At 50.9% G+C, this 25,560-nt stretch overlaps 1 protein-coding gene across 1 annotated transcript in view; it reads right to left on the bottom strand.

Annotated features, from left to right (window-relative positions):
- AMD1 (adenosylmethionine decarboxylase 1) overlaps positions 1-25,560 on the bottom strand; it is a 344,136-nt gene that overhangs the window by 169,516 nt on the left and 149,060 nt on the right. The window contains exon 5 of the mRNA XM_069607770.1: positions 15,684-15,726. Coding sequence (XP_069463871.1) covers positions 15,684-15,726 — 43 coding nt within the window. The remainder of the gene's footprint in view (positions 1-15,683; positions 15,727-25,560) is intronic.

The following is a 25,560-nucleotide window of genomic DNA, read 5'->3' as shown; positions in this document are numbered from 1 at the left end:
GTGCTGGCTTTCCACGTGAAGATTTCATCGCAAGTTTAAAATTCGTTCCTGAGTAAAAGACACACAAAAAAGAAAATATAAAAACAAATACAAGGACTTATAAGAACTTCCTTAAACTTATTTGAAGAACTTTAGACCTTGTTCTAGAATCTTGAGGTTGAGAAGACGAACTACAAAATTTAATATTACATGCATGGACCTACTGAGAAGGCTGAATGATCTTTAAGATTCTGGTCCACAAGTAAGGAAGTCTTGTCTGCTTATCACTTCTCTGGGCATACTGAAGAGAAGTACCAGGTATGGTTTTTTGACTATTTTGGTAAAGGATATAGAGTTTAAGGTTAGTATAGTAACCCATTGAGTAATGAGGTGTATTGCATGTTTATGTTTTAACTACAGGTGAAGAACCAGCGAGTTGATAGCTTCCAGCCTGGTGTTTGTTTCTTTGTCCCTTCCCCCTTTCCCCTGAAAGTGAGGTAAACTGAGCGGTTATATATATGTCAGCTCAGAGTGCCACATTTTTGGTGGATTGTCGGGGGTTCAGCAGCTTCTGCAGACACCAGGATCTCAGCATGACAGTGAAGGTGAGCCTACACACAGAGATGCGCCTGTGGTGAGAGTGGCTTCTACTGCGGGGGTGGTGGATATCTTCACCTGCAAGAGGTTTTCCCTCTACCACCACTACAGCGAGTGTACGAGGGCTGCCGAGACAACCACTAGATCATCCCATTGTCCGCTGGCCTGACACCATTGGCTGGAGAGCCACTCTTGCATGGTGCGTATGCGCAAACATGCGTGTGGGACTAGATAAATGCAGGAGGCCATCATCCCCAACAGTCGCATGGCTTTGCGTATGGCCATCTTGCAGCTGGCTACATAGTGAGGGATTTGGAACAGCATGTTGTGAACGCTCTAATTGGAGGGAAACACAAAGCAGTCTTTGGTCCGAATTAGAGCCCCCAGAAACTGCTTGCTTGACCTGACTGAAGTCTAGGCTAGACTCTCTCATTGATCGAGAATCCCAGACTGAAGGAGATCTACTGTCTTCAGGCTATTTGATAGGCATGTTCCATACGAATCTCCTGTTATTAGCCAGTCGTCGCGGTAAGGATCGACTGGGATGGGCTGTCTCCGCAGATGAGCCGCAACTATCTCCAGTACCTTTGTAAACGCCCTTGGGGCTGAGGTAATGCCCAAGGGGAGGACCTTGAACTGGTAGTGCTTGTCCTCTAAGGTACTTTGTGCGATGGCAACATTGAATTATGAAAGTATGCATATTTCATGTCCAATGTTGCCATCTGATCTCCCTGTGCTAGCAGTGGGATTACTTCCTGCAATGTTGTAATTCTGAACTTTTGTGGCTTGACAAACTTGTTCGCTGGGCGCAAGTCAAACACAGGGCGCAAGTCAAACACAGGGCGCAAGTCAAACACAGGGCGCATGCTGAGAACCTTTTTGGGTACAAGGAAGTACACTGAAAAAATACCCTTGTTTACCTGTTAAAGGGAGGACTTCTATTGCGCCCCCTTTTCTTGAAGGATCTCCATCTTGTCGCAGAATGTTCAGGTGTGCTGGCGATAGGCGTCTGGATGTTGGTGGACGGTATAGAGTTGGCCGGTGGAACTCTATACAATAACCATGGGCAACGGTCTTGAGCACCCATTGGTCTTAAGTGACCCCCCCTCCCATGCATGAAGAAAAGATGTTTATCGTTCCCCCAACCAGGGAGGCATTGGAGGTGACCAGGGCGGGGAGGGGGGGGTTGGGGGGGAAGAGTCATTTTTGAGCAGAGGCCGGGGAGCCTCTTGGGGTGGAGTTCCTATGCCTTTGCCTCTTGGCGGACCCCTCTGTTGGTATTGACCTGTGGCAGTTGTGCCCTGTCTGGAGGACCATGGTGCACTCCCTGTCCCATACTGGTTGTGGGTGAAACATGAGGATTGCCCCCGAAAGAAACGGCAAGAGTTACCTCCTCACTGTTGAGAGTCTTGCTGTGATTTGATTCTGCTCCTTTGCTGTTGCTAAGGCATCGCCTACTGCCTTCCCAAACAAATTAGTCTGCTCCACTGGTTTGTTTATAAGGGAGGCCAGTGTCTCAGGCTTAAAGTCCGAATTTTTGAGCCAGGCGTGCCTTTTGAGAGGGGTATCCCGGGCCAGGGCCTGGGCCTGCCCCGCTGTTTCAGCTGCATCCAAGGTGTTCCTCAGGATATTTTAGTTGACCTGTCTCCCTTCCGAGACAACCGCCAGCAGGCGTGATCGTACCTGTTCCGGGACTTCTTGTAGGCCCCCCTGAAGTAAGTTTCATTGTACGTCACTATAACTTGCCAGTAATGTAGTGTTATTGCCAATTCTAGTGGAATATGCTGCTGACTTAGTGATGCACTTTCCAAGGACGTACAACTTTTTACAGTCCTTGTCTGGTGGTGCCTCTACCATAGACAACAGCACTCCAGCTCTCTTCCTGGTAATAGGGACTTCCAGAGAGTCTGGAGTGGCATGGCCCTGGATATGCAGCGTGTCAGAATAGGGGGGGGGGCGGGGGGAGGGTGGTCAGGGGAAGGGGGTGTGAAAAAGCTTTTCTACTCTAGGGTTGACTGCTCTTGAAAGAGGTGGGGACAACAATGAGGGTGTGAGGCGCTTCTTGATAGTTAAGCAGTGGGATCGCCTGATTGTGGGGGGTTTCTCTTTTAGGATGTCTTCCACAAAGTCTGTCCTGTACTGCCTCTTGTGTGACAATTTGAAAATGGTTTTCAGCCCCTTTTAGGATTTCGATTAAGGCCATTTGATTGTCATTAGGTGAGGCTTGCCCCTGAGGAGGCGAAGAGGGAGGTCTAGACAAAGGGCACCTGGATATGGAGTTGTAGTGGGGGAAGCCATGGTGCTTTCTCTACCGGCTGTTCTTGACCCTATTGTGGGCACTTGTCTGGGCCTCAGAGGATTTTCTTCCTGACCATAGGGGTCCTCCGACTTCTTCAGGTTCTGAGAATTCTAAAACTTATTCCTGGGGAAATAGACAGGAAAGTATTTTTACTTTTGAAAGAGTAGGGCAGGAATCCTCCTCCTAGGTCTTGTTGGGGTAATACATTTCTTAGAGAAATCAACTTTGAAAGTTTGTCCATGTAACCCTCAAACCTTACTCTAGTCCCTAGGTATGAAACAGAGGGGTCTGGGGAGGTGCTCTCCTGGAGCACAGGAGTCTTTAGGAGGTCGAGATTTATCAGCAATAGCCTTAGAGAGTGGCAGTGACCGTTCTGAATACTCCTCTCGACGTTTGGATGGGTTAGATTTGCTGCCGAAACAATGGCTGAGAGACTAGAACGTAGCTCTGGTGGATCGGTGAGTGTTTCACGTGCATGTAGGCTTTGTCGAGGTTTGCGTCTCTTAGGAGGCGCATCAGCGCTCGTGTTTGGTAGAGACACCCTTATTGGTAGAATGCCTGGATGCATGCCGTGACGAGAAGGAACAAGTTACTTAACTGTAACTGTTGTTGTCTGGCATGGATTCACAAGCTCATGAATATTCCCTGTCGTCAGGCTGGGAATACTCTAAAGAAAAAAAAAATCAGTATCAGTTTCATTTCTGATCTGTCTTTCTTAGTAGTAACCAATCACTGATCTCTGGGTCATACTGCCCCCAGCCAATGACTGCCCTCTCCCTAAGCCCCGCCTCCGGCAGCCATCCTCAGATTTGGTAGCACTGCAAGTGGCAGTATGACCAAGTGAAGAGCCGCAGAGGGGTAGGTGGGAGGGTTTGCATGTGAATCTATGCCAGACCCACGCTGGAGAACAACAGTTACAGGTAAGTAACTTGTTCCTTCTCCAGCATGGGGTCTGGCATGGATTCACATGCTCATGAATAAAAGAATACATAGCAGTATACACATGCACAACCACGGGAGGTGGCAACAGGCTCAACATTAAGCAATACAACAACTCAACATTAAGCATCTCTTACCTCCTCACCAGGCTCACCTTAAGCGAAAAGGTTGCGCAGCACTGCTTGGCTGACCCTGGACTCCTCCCTGGAGTCCCGATCGACACAGTAGAATCTTGTGAAGGTGTGCGTCGACCTCCACGTAGCAGCCCTGCAGATGTCCAGCAGGGGCACACCAGAAAGGAATGCCATGGTAGCAGCGATCGCTCTGGTCGAATGGGCTCTCGGACGGCCGGGCAGCGGTCGGTTTGCCAACCGGTGACAATGCATGATGCAGCCGGAGAGCCATCTGGAAATGGAAGTCTTCGAGAGCCTTCCCTTGATTCATAGACCCAAAGTTCACAAACAGTTGTGACGTCTTGCGAAAACTCTTCGTGCGGTCCACGTAGAACTTCAGCGCTCTAGCTACATCCAGCGAGTGCAAAGTCCTCTCGGCCGGCGTCGAAGGCGACGGGAAATAACACCAAGAGCTCGTTGAGGTGGAAGTCCGACGGCACCATTGGGCATGAAGGAGGGGTGCGTCCTCAGCACCACCCTCGTGTCATGAAAAGTCAAGTATGGAGGCTTGCAAGATAGGGCCTGAATCTCTCCCACTCGTCGTGCAGAGGTGATGGCCAAGGGGAACACTGTCTTCCATGACAGGAACTTCAAAGGCGCCGAATGCATAGGCTCAAATGGGGCTCCCATGAGCCTGGTCAGCACCACATTAAGCTCCCACGCCGGGGCAGGAGCCTTCACTGGCGGGAATGATCGGAATAGTTCCTTCATAAATTCCTTCACCAGGCGATGACAAGGACGCCCGTCCCGTCGTCCTGGTATATCGGGAGATGGCAGCCAGATGTATTTTTATGGAGGCATGAGCCAGTCCAGCTTTGGCCAGAGACAGTAGGTACGGCAGCAGTTGAGGGGCCGTAATACGCAGAGGGTTAATCTTCTGTGCACTGCACCAGACAGAGCACCTCTTCCTGTTATGACCGTAACACTTGAGAGTTGAGGACGCCCTGGCCTTTGCAAGAACCTCTCTGCAATCAGCCGGGATATCGTACCCTCCAAACTCTAGTGCTGCATGAGCCAGGCCTGCAAGTTCAGCGACTGTGGGACGTGATGGAGAATGGCGTCTCCTTTTCTGGAGAGAAGATCCGCGTCCGCCGGCAGCCTGACTGGCGGGGACGTTGACAAGTCCAGAAGGTCCGGGAACCAGATCTGCCTCGGCCACGCCGAGGATCATCCTGCACCTGGACTTCTTGAGCTGGTTGATGAGGCGGAGCAGCAACGGCAATGGAGGGATTGCGTATAGAAACAGGCCGTCCCAAGGGAATGAGAAAGCATCGCCCATGCTCCTCGGCTGTGGGAACCTGCTGGCGAACCTCTGGCACTTGGAGTTTGTCGCAGTCGCGAACAGGTCGATCTGGGGTTTGCCCCATCGTTGGAAGAGTCGATCCACTTGTTCCTGGCGCAGTTCCCACTCGTGGCACGAGCGCAGCTCCCTGCTGAGTGAGTCGGCGACGGTGTTTTTTATTCCTGCCAGGTGGAAGGGAACCAGAAACATCCCCTGGGCGACGGCCCAGTGCCACAGATACTGGGCCTCCTTGGATAGGGCTGGGGATCTGGTGCCTCCTTGCTTCCGTATATAGAACATCGTGGTGGTGTTGTCTGAAGATCCTCACCACTTTGCCCTTGAGGGACGGAAGGAACGACTTGAGAGCCCAGAACACTGCTCAGAGCTCCAGAATGTTGATGTGGAGACCTCTCCTCCGGGAGCCAAAGGCTTCCTGCGTGGAGGTCTCCTGTGTGGGCCCCCCACCCTCCAGAGAGGCGTCCGTCGTCACAGTCTCCTGAAACGCCAGGATTTGAAATTCCGTGCCTGTCGTGAGGTGAGCACGGATGCCCCACCATAAGATCGCCCGACAGAACTCTTCGTCGAGAGGGATCCTGTCCTTGAAACAGCCCCTCACCTGAAGCCAACTGGCGTCGAGGAACTCCTCTAGCGGACGTATCCGAAATCTGCAAAGGGGTACAAGATAGATGCATGAGGACATCATCCCGAGAAGGGACTTGATGGACCTCACCCTGGCCACGTACGTGGCTAGCAGGCGCAGCACCTTGCCCAGGATGGTCTTGGTCCTCTCCTCTGAAGGGGAGGCCAATTGTCCCACTGTATCGAGCTTCGCTCCCAGAAACAGTGCTATCTGCGATGGAACTAGGTGGGATTTGGGGTAGTTGATAGCGAACCCCAGCTCCGTGAGCAACCAGACGGTCCTCGCCGTGTGTTCGACGGCGAGTTCCCTTGTCCTTGCCCGGATTAGCCAGTTGTCCAGGTAGGGGTAAACGTGGATCCCTGCAGGCGCAGCCGTGCCGCCACTGGTGCCAGGCACTTGGTGAAAACCCTGGGTGCCGACTTTAATCCGAACGGTAGGGCTCTGAATTGGTAGTGGCGTCCCTGAACCACGAACCTGAGGAACTTCCACATCCCTATTCTAAAAAGGCACAGGAAGTAAGCATCCTCCAGGTCCAGAGACGACATGAAGTCGCCTTCCTCCAGCTGTCCCAGCACGTGCTGGAGGGTAACCATCCTGAATTTCTTCGCCTTGATGTACTTGTTTAAGCGACGCAGGTCCAGGATGGGGCGCCAACCGCCTGTCTTCTTCCTGTCGAGGAAGTACCTTGAGTACACTCCGGAGCCCCGGAGCCTTCTGGGGACGAGCTCAATGGCACTTTTGAGCATCGCCCTTACCGCCAACAGCAGTTTAGGGACGCGATTTTCCTTCCTGGCCACGGGAGGAATGCGAGGGCACTTCATTGAATTCCAGCGCGTGCCCGTTGGCCAGGGTGTCCAACACCTAACGGTCGGTGGAAATGGACTCCCACACGCTGACGAACTTCGTCAGCCGGCTTCCCACTGGGGTGCTTCGGTGGGGGCCCGACAACACGGCCGGGTCAGTCTTGCTTTGAGGCGGCCTTGCCGCCTTGGCCTCCTTGGCAACGACGGCGGGATCCCCCTTGCTTGCCGCGACCTCTGTAGGCCTCCTGGGAAGAGGAGCGGGCCGCCTGGAGGTAAGTGGAGGAGCCACCGCTGGAACCTTTGGAGGCACCCTGTCTGCCTCCGGAGCTCCGAAAGGGCCGTCACTGTTGAAGCACCCCTAAGGCCCGGGCCGTCTCCGAATCGGTCTTGATGGCCTGTAGAGACTCGTCCACCGCCTTACCAAAGAGGTTGTTGCCGTCGAACGGCATGTCCAACACTCTGTTCTGGACGCCCTGGCGAAAGTCTGTTGCCTTGAGCCATCCTCGTCTGAGGCAAACGCTGTTGCCCAGTTGGCGAAATCCGGAATCGGCAATGTCCGTTGCCACCTCGCCTTCCTGCAGAATTTCTAGGGCCTCCGCCCTCTTGTCGTCAGGTAGGAAGTCTAGCAGGGGAGCTATCTTGAACCAGAGCTCCCTGTCATAGCGGGCCACGATCGCTAAGGCATGGGCCGCCTTAATCGTCGTCGCCGACGAGATGACTCGTCGTCCCATGGAGTCCAACTTCTTGCCCTCGCTGTCTGGCGTGGAAGTGGAAGTTGAAGCCGCCGCACCCGCTGCCCTCTTCTTAGCCGCTGCCGAGACCACAGAGTCCAGAAAACCTTCCTTTTTTGTTCTTCAGGGCAGAGCTGGAAGAGCTCGGATGCCCTGGTTAAGGCGTGGAAAGAGCCAATTTCGTCGGCTGGGGAAGCCCGCAGGGGGGGTGATGACGGGATGTCCGCTGTGTGGTGCCGTATCCTCTCTAGGGTCCGGCGAGGACGAGGGGTCCACAGGTCTCGCAGGCACGAAGGGCGGAGCAGGGTGGACTCTCCTCCGCTTGTTCAGAGGGCTTCCCAACAGGCCCGGCTCTGGATCCTCCGTCGGGGTCCGTGGTTATCTCGTGCTTATCTCAGTACATAAGGATTGGATCGCCAACAAAATTGCCGCCAAGCTATCCTGGGGCTCGGGTAATGGCTGTGACGGACGGGATGGCCGTTCCACTAGGCCCTCTACGTCGCCATCTTTGATCACGTCAGCGGGGACCGTCCCCTGGGATCGGACCTCTCGTTGAGGCCTATGGACCTCTCGTTGAGGCCCTTCTCAGTTTCCACCAGCTCCTCCTCAGAGGCTGATTGAGTCTGTAATGGCCACCGCCCCACCCCCCCTCTTTTTCCGCCGGGGGCTTCACGGGGGTCTTAACGATGGGCTGGAAAGAGGACTCCCTCCGAGGTGGCAGGGATACTCTGGGCCCAGAGGCCGTTTCCACTGACGTAGTCTCAGCCAGCTTCGCCAGGGTCGCAGCAACCACTTCGACAGAGGCCTTTGCCGCATGGATCAAAGCCCTCACCACCTTAGGTGAGTCCTGGGCCTTCGGCTTGGGGGAGGGTCAGCGCCTCACTCCCCCTTCGAGATCGACCGAGTCCGCTCCAGCGGCTTACCCAGGTTCTCGGACTTACTCTTCCCCGAACCAGAGCGCTGGCTCGTGGTGGAACGTGCCGGGGAAGTAGCGCCCTGCCTGGCAGCCGAAGAGCCCGACCTTTCAGCGCTCCCGTTGGCCGGGGACTCGCGGTGCATGGCCTTCTGTTGGGCCCCCGTCGCCGGGGCGCCCTCACAGGACTTAGAAGCCCGCTCAGACTTTTTCTTCGCCTTCTCACCTGCCGTGCCCTTCTCCAGCCAGGAGGCGAGGCGGGGACGACTATCCCTTTTGGTCCTTTCTGAAAGGTTCTTGCAGAACGCACAGTCCTTCTCCACGTGCGTCTTGTCCTCATGAAGACAGAGACAACCCGAGTGCTCGTCCTCCTTGAAAGCGTTCTGCAATCCGCATCCAAGTCAGCACCTGAACAGCTTGGATCCGGGCGTCGAGCTTCTCTTGTCCTGGGCCATGTCCCTTGAGGTAGGCCGCAGATCTTCCGAAATCCTCCAAGCCAAGAAGTGTAAACTCGACGAAAACTTCACCCTTGAGGGGCGTAGAAGAATTCCAAAATGGATACCCGTTGTCGGAAGTAGAAACGGTGTAGCTTGAGGCTCGAATAAACCGAAAAAAAGAAAATCTCCTGAAAAAACGTGAAAACGCAGCAAATAACTCGAGAGCTAAACACGAGGACTCCCAACACTTGAGCGTGCAGTAAAAATCTGAGGATGGCTGCCGGAGGCGGGGCTTAGGGAGAGGGCAGTCATTGGCTGGGGGCAGTATGACCCAGAGATCAGTGATTGGTTACTAAGAACGACAGATCAGAAACGAAACTGATACTGATTTTTTTCTTTACCGAGGATTCCCAGCCTGACGGGGAATATTCATGAGCATGTGAATCCATGCCAGACCCCATGCTGGAGAAGTCGGTTTAAGATAAACAATGTCTCTTATGTAAGAGCTCTGCTATAGGGCGACCAGTTATCTGGGCGGAAAAAAACTATCTGAGGGAGCTCGGCGCGGGAGGGATATTGGGTACACTACACGTCACAATAAGGATAGTGTTACCGACACTCCTATACCGTGTCCCCTTTCGGTCCCCGAAAAACAAGATGCAATAATCTGAGGTTACCACTGGATGTCGAACCATATGCACAGCATGTGATTCTAAGCAGATTAACAAGCATCAGAAATATGTATCCATGTTTAATAGTGTTGTGTGATAACTAATTGCTAGTAAACATTTTTAATAGTGTGTTTTGGCCAATAAATAACTGTGTATACATCCTGTCTAAGTGTGATCTGTGATTCCCATTGTGAGACTTTATTATGGACCCCTTAACAAGCTCATCACCTCTGAAGAACTTCGCCTAGACTGCCGATCACTGCTACCCAAACTAGTTTGGCTACAGCTCCCCAGAGTTGTCAGTGTCACAATACAGGTTAGGACACCCATCTGTCCTCCGGGCCAAAGTATAGACAATCAGTCCCAACAATGTCCCATTTGTCAACTGAAAATTCAGCATGTTGAAGCCTCAGCTGGTCAGGAACCAGGGCACCAGTTTGTCCGGGTCTGAATGTTCCACTGCACTGCCCTGCTGCGTCAGGAATCCCCTTGCTGGATAACAGTAGAGGGAGGGGACGCTGGGAGCACAACTGCGGGAGATCTGAAAACCAGGGTTTCTAAGGCCAGTGTGAGGCAACCAGGATGAGGCTGCAACTCAGAGGCCCAGAACTTACAGAGGGTCAGTTGGTGCAAATGGGTGGGGGGAACAACACCTGCAGCCGTGCCAAGAGATCTGGAAGGAGTGGCCCACGACCCAGACCTGACCAAGAAGCAAACTGGGGCACTTTGCATTCTGGGGAGAGGAGAACAAATCAAGCTCTGCAAACCCCCAACTCTGGAACAGCGGCAGAATGGAGTCATTGTGCAAACCCACTTGTAGGAGTTAAACCACGAGCAACTCAACTTGTCCGCTTCTGCATTGGAGTCCTCCAGGAGGTGGGCTGCCGAAATACAAATTCCCTCCATCAGGGCCCATTCCCAGATCAAGAACTGCCTCCATGCAGAGGTGAGGGAGCGCGTGCCACCCTGCTTGTTCAGGTAAAACATTGTAGTAGAACCGTCACTCCTGACCAGAACAAACTTGTCCCTGATGAGGCAAGAACGCCTTGAGGGCCAGGTCAATGCCCTGAGCACGTGCAGAATGATCCGCAAAAGGGCTTCCGTCCTGGACCATGCTCCATGAATCCCATAGTCCCCCCCCCAGCCCAGGGAGGATTCAGTCGTCACAACCATAGTAGGATCCAGTCGAGTGAAGGGTGCTCCCGTTGACATTCTCAGCATCAACCACCATTGAAAATCGGGCAGCAGCAGTGGTTGTGGTGGTGGTGGTGGTGGTATTGGGATCCTGTCCGACAGACTGTCTCCTGATCCCAATTGGCCGAAAGGTGGAGCTGGAGGCACCTCATCTTGGGGCAAGCATGCTGCACAGCGAGCACACAGTAGGCCATCAGGCCCAGAATGTGCTGTAACCACCATGGCGAGGTGGTCAAGTTGGCCAGAAAGTGTCCCACCGCCTTGCGGAGGGACATAAGCCTCTCGGATGTGGGGGAAACACCTGCTGAACGGTGGTGTTCCAGCGCACCCCTAGGAAGACCATTTCCCAGAGACTAGCATAACCGATTTAGTCTGGTTGAGCGAAAACCTCAGGTGATTAAGGATAGCCGCCAATTTCTGGCAGGAGTGCAACACTCCTTCAGTTGACGCACGCCTTCACCAGCAAGTCCAAATAAGTGTATATTTGTCCCTCCAAGCAGAGAAGGCCTGCCACTGCGTTCATCAACTTAGTGATCTCAAGAGGGGGCGAGTTCAGGCCGAAGAGCAGCACTTTGTACTGAAAGTGGTATGACAATCATGAACTGCAGAAACTTCCTATGCAGTTGATAGATGGGTACATGCAGGTGTACACATCCTTGAGGTCCAGGGAACACATCCAGTCTCATGCACACAGACTTCGCTATGTGCGCAGGATTAACCATCTTAAAGCGTTCGAGCCGTGAAGAAAGATTTAAAAAGGACAGGTCCAGTAATACCCTTAGGCCAGCCTGGCTTTTCTTGGATACCGCAAAAATCCTGTAATAACCATCGAAGCCCCAGTCTACAAGAGGAACCAGTTTGATTGCCTACATCTCCAAATGCGAAAGGACCTCCGGTAAAAGCCAGGCACCCGATCTGACGAAGAGGTGAGAATGGTAGAGGCAAAGGAAGAGGAAGACAAGCCTGTGATGACTATAGATGGTTGCCACAAAGATGCTTCAAGGTGTCCTGGAACAGAGCCAAACAGCCCCCACAGGTGAGCTGTTATCCCCATCCTTGACGCAACTGCTTCTTGGTGGCAGAGGGTGAGCAGAAAAACTTGTGCAACGTCCTATTCCGCTTACTCCTGTTGTCGCTGGGTGACCTGTCCAGCCTCCGTGTACCGTGGTCCCGGAACTCCTTGAAGCTGGAGAAGGCACAGGGCTTCACCTCGGTGCTGCCCTGGAATTGAGGGAAGGGTTTCTGACCTGGTTCTCAGGATGGCCAACAACTTGGCAGTTAGAGTGGAGGTTTTCCTTTGGTCAACTATGTCGACAAATGAAAAAGGTCCATGACCTCACAGAGCAGATCCAGGATCCTCTTCTGCACGTCGGAGGAAAACTTTGTGGCATGTATCCACAACGTCTTCATCTCAACCCCAAGGCACAACCCTCTGCGGGCTGTGTTGATGTGAGGGACTGAAGACTCCATGAGGTCCTGCGCAATGGCCCAGGAATCTGCAAGACCAGCTTTGAAGGTGCTTGCTTGTCCGAAGGGAGGTCAGGCAGGAATTCCCGAGCTCCAGCCACAGCTTCTGTTTAGCCTCAGCTAAGTAGGGTGTCCGTATTGGCTTGCCGTAGATGCAGTCCTGAGATCGAGTAACAGAAGTTACTTTGGAGAGGCACCTGGAGGTGGCTCCCGTGGAGGAAGACGACAGACTATGGTTTAGAATACCATAATGTTGCAGCCACCAATGGGGCTGCAGGTGGGAGGAAAGGAGGATTGGATCCCTGTCAGCCTAAACCAGCTGTCCAACTTCTTGTTCATCTGGGTGTTGCCCTTGGGCTTCTCCCAGACCCATCGTGCCACCTGCAGGACATTGTTCTGGAGGGGGTATGCCAGACCAGATCATGGTGCATTTCCCCAAGACCTCAGCTAGCAGACCCGACTCTTGAGGGGGTCCCTCTTCCCGAGGAAGCCTCCAACCCCCCCCGCCCCCCCCCGAGAACTCCACCTGACCATGAACGCAGTCATGAAAGGCCTCAATGTCAAGGGCTCACCACCCTGGGTGTTATTGTCATGTGTGCCCGCCCACTTTTTTTCACTGACCAAGGGGTTCGCCACGTAGCGCTCCGTAATTTTGAAGCCTCGCGCCACACCCTGAGCAAGAAAGCACAGGGGCCACAGACAAGAGTATATAGCTTGGGTCTTGTACTGGAAGAAGGAGTCAACCTCCAAGATCACTCTGGTAGGCGCTCTCAGCCGGATGGCCAGTATTTTTAACACCCTAACTACCTCGAACGAGCTCCGGTAGGCAGGGTTGTAACGCTCACCTGATTCCCACGGAGGCGCGGCTTCGGGTGCTGATGCTTCCTTAAGGTGGGGCGCCGGACTTCAAAGATGAACAGGATGGGCCCCTCAACTCTAGCTTCTCAGGCTCGCAGGAATATCCTCCTGTGCGTGAAAAGGGAGTGTTACCCACTGACGGAATGGTGCTCAAGCCTCCCACTCCCTTCCAACCCTCCACGATACCACTTCACGATTCCCCCGTGAAGCCTCACCTTAGGATCTGGAAGGAAGAGCTCTCCATCCTGCTTCTGATGCAGGGGCGCGTTGAAACCCAGTTACTTCACTGGATTGAGGATTGGTGTTCAGGTAAGCTTGACTGTTCAGGTAAGACGCAGTACAAGTTCTGTCCAAAAGTTCAAGCCTTAATAGTGTTCGTAGTCTTATTGCAGCAAGCGTTTAATTCTTATGTCTTTTTCCCCATAGGGGCCGGGGTTCGGTATGCCGGAGATATGGCGCCGACCCGAAGTGAAACGTGCAGCTTCAGTACATGACAGGTAAGTTCGGGATGAGCGCTCATGTAATGTCTTTGCATTCGCTCATTCAATGTCTTAGCCTTTTTTCCCCTTAGGGGCCGGGGGTCCGGCAGCGGCAGGACCCGAAATGAAGTGGAAAAACCCAACGGGTAAGTTTTCAGGAAATTGAGCCTTCCTTATTCCTTTTCTCCCTCTCACCTTTGTTCTTGTCCTTTTTCTCCTAGGCGCCGGAACGTGGCGAAATCCGGATGATCGCCGCTGAAGATGGAGGCGCTTGGAAAAGGGGAGTAAAATGCAGCGCTGCAGCAATCGTAGTGAAATGCCTTTAAAATGATGTCTTCCTTTTCAGGATCGTCGGAGAAATGATTCCGGGATGCAGATTTAGCAGGTAAGGTCTTTCCTTCTCCAATTCTCCTCCTTTCTCCCTTTGCAGATGATCCAGGGTGCTGGCAGGCGTGGCAGAAGTCAGGATGCAGGAGCAGACACGGTGAGCTTCCAGCTGCTAGGTGCAGAACGCCGCGAAGCACGTGTGGCTGTTCGGGTGGGGTTTAAATAGCTTTGGAAGAAGTTCCTGGTTTGTATCCTTCCACCGATTTGGTATGTATCCTTCCCCGACCACACCCGGGTGGAAAGTAGTCCCACAGGTAAAGTAGTCCCATCCAGGCCTCAAGAGGGCCTGGATGAAGCAGCAAGGTCTGCATCAAATTAAGTGTGCACCCAAGCACTTACACATAAATCCTCCTTTATGAGCCTGGCGCCTAAGGCGCCAGGACTGGGGTCCACTATGAGCCTGGCGCCTACGGCGCCAGGACTGAGTCCAAAGGGCCCCGACTTGGGCCCGCTGAGACTTCCCAGGAGTGAATGATGTCTGCCTCTGGGGTTGCTGGGCCCGGCCTGGCTCCTTAGAGGTAGGCATCATGACAAGGGTGCCCTCGGCACCTTTGCTGGTAGCCATGCTGGATCTAGCAGAGGACAGACTCAGAGGTGGCACTCAACAAACCAGTACCCACTGGCGTAGAAGACTAGCTTGATCGCCCTTCCGAGGACAGCCTGGTAGAGCCCCTGAGCTTTGGAGCCAGTAGCCTTAGAGGCCTTGGGCCTGCCAGAACCTGAAGAGGAACCCCAGGGAAGGAGTCGAAGCTCTGCGGAGCCGTGTTGAACAGAGGGCCTACCTTGTTTGACGAGAGGTCCTGGACACAAAGTCCTTAAGGTAGGGCGGAGAAGTGGTATCAGGTAATATCGCCATATATATGGTCGCAGTAAATAATATCGCCGGGAAAATGTGGCGATATTATTTGGGTGACCATATATATGGGGACAGGGGCAAAAAAAAAATTTTTTAAAAAGTTTGGGTGTTGCGGGTGTGTCCCCCGCATGTTCCATGCAATAATGTCGGCACAAAAAACAGCAATTTTTCTGCGATATTTTTGCATGGCGATATTTTTGTGGCGACATTATTACATGGAACCGGAGAAGTGTGGAAGATCTACCTCCACCGCGACAAATGATTCTTCAATGCCCTGTGACCAAGAGCACTGCAGGCCAGGCATGAGTCCCCAGTGATGGTCGGGTCCCAAACACTCAAGACCGAGTGCATTTAGATCCAAGGCTGGAAACGAGCAGTCACATGAGGCACCGAAGGGAAGTGCATAAGAGTTGAAAAAATAAACTAAAAAAGGCTCTGTGCTGGATGCCAGGTCTGACACCGCCCATGCGGAAAAAGGGACTGAAGTGAGGCGGCAGGGCGTTCCCATGCCCGAGGCTGCGCCCCCACAAACTATACATTTAAAGTGGTTAGTTCTATTTTTCACTGCCAAATATTCCAGTACCGTCCCCATGTTGGGGGACGCTGCCAAGGATGAAGTAAAGGGGTCGGGAAGCACGAGTATTACTGGTTAAAAAAATGATTATTTAAAAATATAGGCGTACAGAGTACTCCAAAATCTTATTTTAATTTGATGTCAAATGTGGGAGAAAAAAAATTAATAAAATCAGTGTAACATGGGTTACCTACCCCATATGTATACCAATAAAATGATTTGGCAGATTCTAGAAAACTGAAAGCAACCAAAATGTATTGGTTACCATGTTCCCTCAAAAACATACATTTGATATGGATATTCTTTATTAAAGTTCTGAAAGTGTGTATCCACATAGTAGGATGTCCAGTCCTTCAAGGGTTAAAGTAAATAAGCCAATATATTGTTAAGTGAAATAAACTTACCAGCAATCAGAATTCATACGTCCCATGCAATAGGCAGCTCCATCTACAGGGAAATAGAAGTTTTAATTTCAAAATGTACAGCTGTCGAAAAGAACATGTTTGCACACTTCACATAGGTAAACACATTAGAATCTGCCACACAATGTGTTCCACCTCTCCAAAATGATGGATAGTCAACCTACAGGCAGGCCTTTCAAAACAATAGCTACAACACATTTTCCTAGCTACATTTAACTGTTTGAAATCAACCTAATTGGCATTTTTAATATAGGCACACTTGCCCATGAATTTAAGGGAATAGCAACAAATGTTTGCAAAAATAAATATTCACTTCGGACTATGGATTTTATTAAAGCAGACAGCCTTGTTTAGTTAATAACTACATTTAGTGTTAATATGCCAGTAAAACCACTTCAGTTACTGCTGCTTTATCCTTGTTCTAGATAGGCTCACCCATCAGGTAGTACCATATGACATGCATTACTCACCGTAATAGCATTTCTGATGATCGTAGCTGCTTAGATTCCCATGCTGTGCATATAGTCCAACATCTAGTGGTAATCAAGGAGTATTGCATCAACATGGGCATGACTAACCCTACCCACAACGTGACGTGCACAAAAATCCCTCACGCCTTGAGGTCCCTCCGATTGTGTTTTTTTCTGCTGTGAGAGAGCCTTATAATCAGCGTGAGTACAAAAGAGAAGGTGTAAGATGTCTATGTTCCTTCTGCTCCATGAGGGGAGGAAGGGTGGGCACATGTGAATCTAAGCAGATACAATCAGAAATCCGATTACAGTGAGTAATGTATGTCTTCTGATGTTTGTGAATCTGCTTGGAATTGCATGCAGTGCATAGACCAGCAAGCAGAACCAGGAGTTGGTGGTGGGATGTGCAAAGTAATAGTAGTGAAGAGATGTCTTGGCACCGCTTGTCCCACCTGAGAATTAGACTTCGAGTGTGTGTCTAAGCAGTAGGGTTGCATGAAAGCATGAACAGAACAGAACTTTCTGTTTGGTATACGGCAGATCCAGAGCTATACAGCGGTTCAAACGTGCCGTAAAGACTCACTTATTTAAACTGGAATAATCTCCTCACTCGCTTCTCCATCTGCCTCTTATGCTTGTTTGTCTTGGTCTTGCTCTTGCTGCGCCCTGAGGCCCACGGGCATGTTTGCGCGTTACAAAAATTAAAATAAATAAATAAACTCCAGGTTGCTTCTTTGCAAATGGAATCTAGAGGAACATTTGCAATGAGTGCTATGGTAGCCCATATGCCCTAAGTAGAGTGAGCACTAGGTGTAAAGGGTAGGTCTCTTGGCAAGAGATTAACAGTGTGATGCATTCAACAATCCATTTGGAAATAGATTAGGGTCCCCTTCTCCACAAGCTGCCACAGAGACAAATAATTGGTTCGTCTTTCTCAGTGACTTAGTCTTTTCAAGGCAGTATATCACTGCTCTCCTAATATCTAGCTCATTGAGGCTTCTTTCTGCTGAGTTAGTGGGGTTTTGAAAGAAAGTGGGAAGTTAGATTGATTCATATGGAATTTTGAGATGAATTTAGGCGCAAAAGGTCCGAGTGTGCAGTACCACATTTCAGTGAATAGTCACAAATGGGTCTTGAACTGAGGGCTTGCAGTTCTCCAACTCTCCTTATCGAGGCAATGGGCACCAGAAAGGCAGTCTAAGCGAGGACCTCAAGGCTAGCCTTGTGCATAGGTTCGAAAGGATGTCCCATTAATCTTGTGAAAACATTCAAGTCCCACCCGGGAGCTGGATTGCAAATAGGAGGGTGAAGTGTCTACCTCTTCCATGAAGGCTTGAATCACAGGAACCTTCCACCATGAAACCTTGCTCTGGGATGTGGTATACGCAGAGAGCGGCAAAGTGGACCTTAGGGAATTGAAAACCAGTCCGGAATCTAAAAGGTGCGTTAGATAAAGGACTATCTTTAGGCGAAAAGTCAACAGGATTGACGTTCTTAGTATTGCACCAGACAAAACATTTCCACTTATTGGAGTAACAATATCAGGTGTTGGGTTTTCGTGCCTCTCCAAGTATGTCCATACATGTTTGAGAGAGTTGGAGATGCCCAAATGAGCCAAGCTGCTAAGTTGAGAGTCTGGGGGCATTGATGCAGCATTTCCGCCCGGGGTCTTGCAACAGCATGTAGTACGGGCATGGCAGTTTCCTGGGAGGGGAGACATTCTCATGAGATGGGAGAACCGTGGCTGCCGAGCCCACATGGTGCCACCAGGATCCTTGTGACTTGTTTCTGGTGCACCTTGTGCACTACTCTGTTGGAGGGGAATCGGGGGCTGGGGGGAGGGGAGCCACAAGCAAATTTCATTTCCCACACCATGTTATCCAGAGACTGTTCCCTTCAAGTCGCCTCAGTGGGTACCTAGAGGCATAATCTGGCCATTGGGCGTTCTCCGGAGTTAACAAGTTGATATCTGGGAAGCTCCATTCTGCAAAGACATTGAGTAGAATGTGCTCTTGCAAGCGCCACTCGTGCTCTACGGGTAGGTGTAGGTCTCTGCTGAGCACCTCTGCCAGAAGATTGTTTCCCTGGAACATGTGGAGAGGGAACATGTCTTGTTTGAGGGTCCACTTCCATATGTTCTGGGGCAGTTTGGCTAGCCCTGGTGAGTGAGTGCCCCCCTGTTTGTTCAGGTAGTACATAGCTGTAGTACTGTCTTTAAGGACAGGAACTGTCTTCCCCCGAAGATGTGCTTCGAAGGCTTTAAGGGCTTTGAACACTGCAAGCAGTTTCAACAGATCATGAGTGCATGGCACTGATGGGGACCACACGCTGTGTACTGTTGAAAGTGGCGAGTGCCCCACCCCGACAGATGAGTGTGGTTAGAGTGGTCTCTACTGCGGGGGTATTAAAGGTTTACCCCTGCATAAAGGTTTTCCCTTGACCACCAGTGCAGAGACTAAACAAGGGCTATCAAGAACCACTGGATTGTCCTGCTGGCCTGACACCATTGGCTCGAGAGCCACTCCTGCATGCGGCGCATGTGGAACTGGGAAGACGCCAGGATGCCATCAACACCAACAGCCACATGGCCTTGCGTACGGTTACCCAGTGAATGGCTACATAGTGAGGGATCTGGAACTGCATGTTTTTGATCCTCTCAGAGGATGAATAGCCAGTCTTCTGTCCGAATGAGGGCCCCCAGAAACTGTTTGACTTGGCTGGGGACCAGACTATTTCTTCTCGTTGAGAACCCTAGATTGAAAAGGAGATCTGTCTAGTGGGTATTTCCCAGACATGTTCCAATAAGAGTCTCCGGTTATGAGCCCCAGTCAAGGATACACAGGATGGACTGCCTGTGCAGGTGAGCCGCTGCTACCGCTAGTACCTTTGTAAACACCCTCTGGCCTGAGACAATGCCGAAGGGGAGGACCGTGAACGGAGTGTCCTCTATCTTGAAACTGAGGTACTCGCTGAGCGCGCTGGCAACATTGAAATATGAAAGCATGCATCTTTCATGCCCAATGTGGCCATTTAATTCCCCCTAGCACAGCAGTGGGATCACTTCCTGAAGAGTCGTCATCCCGAACTTTCGTGGTTTGACATATTTGTTTGCAGGACACAGATCTAAAACCAGGCGCAGGGTTAGATCATTTTTGGGTACAAGGAAGTATATTGAATAAATACCTTTGTGTACCTGGAGATGGACGACACTGATGGCGCCCTTTTCCAGCAGGACCTGGACCTCGTTCAACAAGATAGGCAGATGGTCTGATGACAGTCTGCTTCTGGGTGAATGGTAGCGGGGTGGCTGGAGAAATTTGATGCAGTACCCGTGGTCAACAGTCGTGAGTAACCACTGATCTGATGTAATCCACTCCCACGCGTGGGTAAAAGATATTAAGACTGGGGACGTGTGGAAGGGGACCTGTACAGGCGAGTCATTTGGAGGTGGAAGCTGGAGAGTCTCTGTAAGCAATTACCTCTGCCTTTCCATCATCGAAAACCTCTGTTGTGGAGAATGAAAACCACCAGAGGAGCCCTGGCTGGAAACCTATTGGGTTCCCCCAAGCCATACTTTCCTTGTGGAGAGCGGGAGCAAGATTGCCTGCGAAAGGACCAGCAAGTGTTGTAAACTTCTCCCTGAATGAAGGGCTTGCCCAAGATACAATTGAGCAATGTTAAGGTGTAGTACTCCTTCGTGGTTTCTAAAGCCTAATCGACCGCCTTACCAAAAAGGGTGGCATTCTCCACTAGTTTAAGGAGGGAAGCCTGGGTTTCTGTCTTAGCCCATGAATTCTTCTGCCAGGCATGGCTCTTGAGAAGAGCCCCCCTGGGAGAGAAGAGCCCCCCTGGGAGAGAAGAGCCCCCCTGGGAGAGAAGAGCCCCCCTGGGAGAGAAGAGCCCCCCTGGGAGAGAAGAGCCCCCCTGGGAGAGAAGAGCCCCCCTGGGAGAGAAGAGCCCCCCTGGGAGAGAAGAGCCCCCCTGGGAGAGAAGAGCCCCCCTGGGAGAGAAGAGCCCCCCTGGGAGAGAAGAGCCCCCCTGGGAGAGAAGAGCCCCCTGCAGTCTCAGCAGAGTAAAGTATTCTTAAGAATATTCTGCTTGACTTGTCGACCATCCGCAACTATGGCTAGAAGGCGGATGCAAGTGGGTTCCGGAACATCCTTGAGGCCATCTTGAATAAGTCCCCACTGAAGGTCACTGTAGCTTGGCAGGGTGCAAAAGGCAGCAGAGGTGGGGACCCGTTTGGCAAGGGCATACATTGTTGCTTTTTCACCTTCATGGTGACTTACTCCTAGTCGTTACTCTCCCTCGTTCGCAACTTGTTGGAATAGCCTACACTAAAGGATGGGCAAACCTTCTCCAAAAGAAGGTGCCATCAACATTTTCAGACTGGTGCTCCGAACATGCGTTCAATCTGCAGCATAACCAGACCCATCTGTACATAAACACCAGACACCTCCCAGTTCAGCTATGGAGGTGGTACAGCATATGCACCTTGGGGGTTGGCTGGGCGGGCATTATGAAGCGGGTTAACAGTACCACAATCAGCATGACGATATACTCCAGGATCCTGGTCTTCCTCCTCCTCCCAACTCGTTGGGAACCCAGACCGTGCAGATCGATGAAATGGGTGAAGGAGAAAGTATATGCCCAGCAAGGGTTCAAGCAAAGTTGCCAAAGTACATGCTGGCCAAAAAGAATATTCCCAGTCTTGAGGCATCCAAAGAGTAGTGCCTGACAAAGGGAGGAGTAGCTGCCCAATAGATACCAGCTATGGGGACATGGCTGTAGAAGGTCACCGATATTGCTTTGGCTCTAATAGAGTGCACACGTAATCGTTCCAGAGCTTGGAGACCAGTAAGCTTGAGCAATGCCAGAAACTATCCACCTAGTTAAATATGTAATGAACTGGCTGTCTGATTTCCTTTAATGTTTAGTCCTTTCCAGGTAGATCTTCAGGGTTATGCAAAGTCTACTCTGCAGAGAAACTGGAAGGTATAGGATGGGAGATCAGCATAACCACCACCAGATTTAAATGAAAATCAGATACGATTTTAGGAACGAAAGATTGCAGTCTGTAGGAAATCCTTGGCTATGGAAGATTCAACTTCCGCAAGAAGGCTAAGTGAGCTTCAAGCTTTTTCTTCGGAAGGAAGAAACACTAAAAGGCTGTTTTCCATGGAAGGTGGTCGAGGTCGCAAGAATGTAGATTTTCAAAGTGACTACTCATTATAGAAGCCAGACCCAAAGTAAAGTTTTGTGAAGGGGAAGATATCCTATAAAGGGGATTAAGATGAAGCCCCTCAAAAGATATTACTTATCCTAGGTAATGTTTCTACTGGATGTTCCACCCACAGATATCACATCTTAGATACATCCATATCCTGTTTTGCAGTCTCAAACTGTCAACAGAGACTGCTGTGCGGCATAAAGTATATGTCCCTCGACGGTTACCCTTGCCGCATCCGGACGCAACATTGACAGTATGAATAGCATGCACTGCGTTCCTTGACTCAGTTCTTAGTAGGTACCTCTTTCTGCACAGCCGACTTGAACATGAAATAACCTTCATGGGCAGAAGTTTATTAAAAATGCAGCCAGTCAGGAGTAGGCTGGGCAGGCCATTAGGAATGCATGGGAGCAACATCCAGTAAAAAGAACTTTACCAAGGGTAATAAATGTATTCTTCTAATTGATTGTGTCCTCCCACAGATTCCTTATCTTACATACACTCCTATAGCAGTTTTGTACATGAGGTGGAATCTTTGTATAATTTTCAGATTATAGATTGATATTGTGCAGAACTGCCACTCTTCCAAATGGAGCATCCTAGCCCGACAGCGTCCAAGTAGTAATGCTTTAAGAAATTGAGGACCAAGTTGGGGCATTACAAATGTCCTGCACTGGTACACCTCTTTGGAGAGCCAAAGTGGTTGCCACTCCTCTGGGGAAATGATGCTAAGTTTATCAGGGACATCTGTTCCCACAATGGAGTAGCACTCCAAACAGAGGATGATCTAGCAGGATAAATGTTCATTTTAGGAACTGAATGACAATCAGCATCTTAAAGTAGGAATACGTTGCTTACCTGTAACTCTTGTTTTCCAGCAATATTCTTGGGGAATATTCATGCAAGGCCTACGCTGGAGAACATGAGTAAGATTATACAGCAGTACATATTGACAACCACAGGAGGCTCATAGAAGCAATACACTTATCCCTGGAACAGAATCACCTCAACAAGGGTTGCATAGCACTGCTTAGCAGACCCAGGACCGGCCCCAGGAATCCCTGTTAACAGCAGAATATTGTGACTATTGGTAGACCGCCAGATAGCAGCCCTGAGGATGACAATCAGGGAAACACCAGAGAGGAACTTTGTTTAGCCCTAGACGAACACTGGATTTCTGGTTACTTTAGGTGTGCTAAAGAGGGACAAGCTGGTGGCAGCAGTTACTTTTTTTATTTAGCCTTACTGTGTTTACCGCGTATGGCTCCTAACTGTGGCTAGTGTCCAACATGGCCAGACCATATGGTTTTTCACTTGCCATTTGGCCATCTTGTGTTTCACCCTTCTTCCTGGTCTGTGAGGCCAAGAAAAGCAGAAAGTATTGTAGGGCTATGGGAGTGGACAAAGGTCCTGGTGAGGGGCTTCAAGAAGTAGAAACAAAGCGGTCCAAGCAATCTCCCGGATAAGGGGCAGGGTGCAGAGCATTCTCTCAACTCCTGACAAGGATCCACCGACCTGAGGGATGGGGGAGTGTTGAATCAAGGCCTTGTCAGATTATCGCCTGGGGGCGGTGGGTGCGCACCATCTTGGTTTTCATTCTCATGGGCCTAGGGGGACCTGCACAGGGGCTCAACTCCCTGGTTTTTGCTCTGTTGGGGGGGGGGGGGTATAGAGGTTGGGGAAAGGGGTGCGGGGACTGTTGGGGTTAGGGTGAGTGGGGCAAGACAGCGGTGGTGGACATCCGGCTCAAGTTTCTGAAGTTACATAGTTTATAGGTAGTAGGAAGATGCTTCATCTCACCACCCTTAATGTTAGAGGTCTCAACTCCAACATCAAGTGGAGAAAGGTGGAACAGTTTCTGGGGGAGAGGGAAGTCAGAAATTGTGGCCCTGCAGGAGATCTATCCAGAAACAGGATAAACATAAGTTGAAACTTAAGGGGTACCCGCATGTATTCCAGTCCAATGCTCAGGGTAAGTGATGATAGCTATCCTGGAACTACCGGGTTTACGAGTTATAGCTACCGAGGGGGATAGTGAAGGCAGGTACCTGGCAGTATCAGTCCATCGGAAGAGGGGGACGTACACTATAGCAGTTATTTACGCACCTATCGGGGGACAAGACTGGTTTATATGATCAATGCTGGCCAAAGAAGTTTGCTACAGGCTACTTAACATTGGTGGGGGACTTTAATCTAGCCCGGTACCCACGGTCTGACAAGAGCACAAGTGTGTATCAACCAGTGTGTGCCCTTCGGGGAAAGTGAAGGAGCATATGGCCCAATGGCCCTGGTGGACTGCTGGAAGGAATTACGATGTGGGTTAAAGGGGTACACTTTCTACTCCCACAGGTCCTTTTCAAGGATACACTATGTATGGATCTCTAGTACACTGTTCAGCAGGTGTTAAAGGTGGAACTGGGAGCAATTGCTATCTCGGATCACGCACCCATCACTCTGGCTATATAACTGGGGAGACGGGAACTGGGCCGGTGGTGACATTTCCTGACCAGCTGCTCAAGGATAGAGTAATCTGCGACGAGTTAAGGGGTTGGAGGATTCTTCCTTCAGGATTGCCTTTGCCTCCTTACGCTTCTCTGGGAGATGCTCCAGGATTGGTGCGAGTTTATGCCACTTCTCTCATACCGGACAATGATAGCTAGGGAGTTGGCTGCTTCAACTGCCATGGCTCAAATCACTAAGACCTCCTTACCGAATGAGTCCTGCTCCTGTGCTTCATTGTCCGGGGGTATAGCGCATTTTTGTTCTTCGGATTTAGCTTTGCGGCAGCCAAGACCATTGAATCCAGAGATGGCTGGGATGAGAAGCATTTTAGATCATTTTCTGGTGGGTGGTACTTGTTGAGACAGCCTTTCACCGCTGGAATCATGAATGGTTGCTTCATTGTTTTAAGTCCCTCCTGCCAGACATGGTTGAGGATGGGAATCGAGACATTTTCTCCTCTTACCCATATGGTCCAATAAAAAGGATTCCATCTTGGGGGGCGTGGCTTAACCATGTTGTGAAAAAGCTCTTCTAAACAGCTCCTGATGATCCCGACTGATCCTGGCCTGCAAGAGTGGCCATAGCGTGGGCGAGTACTCCATGAATCACCAGCAGCTGCATGAAGGCAGTGGGCATGAAAGGGAGAAAATCTGGACGTCAGAGGTTTGCTGCCATGTAAAGTTATATGCAAGTGAAGCAAGTGTCCGGAACGTCAAGGTGACGTAAGCTGGCGGTCACTGGGACCCAAACGAGACGCTGCCGAACAAAGCACATCGAAGTGCTGCAGACAGAGGTTGATGCCCAGCGGGGAGCTGTGCAGGACCAGGTCTGCAGGGTGACTTGCCTGTCGCATGAAGTGCAGACAGGGCAGATAACTGGGGCTCGCAAACATACATAAGGGAGACTGAGTTGATAGAGCGGAGAGCCGAAGAGGGAGGGTGGTGAGGGAGCAGCTGGCAGGAGTGGCTGGAGCAGCTGATTGCAGCGCGGCTGTGGAACAACGTTGAATAATGCAGGTGGTGAGCGGAGGGGAGGAGGGATAGGGGCTGATATACAGCAGTGTTATTGAAGTCCAGCACAGGAACTGCCGGTGCGACGAGGTCGTAAAGTGGCCCCCCACGCGCTCGCATACGGCAGCAAGATCACAGACGAAATGCAGTAAGTGGCATTGATCGGAGCCTGAACCAAGCTGCCGAAACGAGGCATAACCCCAAGGCGCAATCTACATCAGACGCGCACACCCCAGGGCACAATATGAAAGGCTATGCGGATAGCAGAACATTCCACTGCATAACAAGATCGCATTGAAGTGTGGATAAAACACTAGAGCGCTGCAACTATACAACAAAGTATCATTGTAGACAAACGCGCAATACACCACACACCAGACAATGGCACACGAAACTGCAAGCCTCGAAAAGCTTGGAACGCAGCAACTATGTAACAGATTTCCCGCAGCAGCCCTGTTAAGTTGCAATACAGGAGAGAGCATCCTTATGGACACAACAGTAGGCAACGCAGATAGGAGAGCAACCTACAGTCAAATGGTGACAGCACAGGAGTGTGAAGGAAGGGAGTAGTTGCTTACATGTAAACTCCATTTCTCCAGCATTGGTATCTTTCATGGATTCACACGCTGTGAATATTTACAGTCAGG

This window comes from Ambystoma mexicanum, chromosome 4q, assembly GCF_040938575.1.
Source record: "Ambystoma mexicanum isolate Mex_15411 chromosome 4q, UKY_AmexF1_1, whole genome shotgun sequence".
Classification (NCBI taxonomy): domain Eukaryota; kingdom Metazoa; phylum Chordata; class Amphibia; order Caudata; family Ambystomatidae; genus Ambystoma; species Ambystoma mexicanum.
The sequence above is the reverse complement of the archived record's forward strand: the minus strand, read 5'-3'. Positions and strand labels throughout refer to the sequence as shown.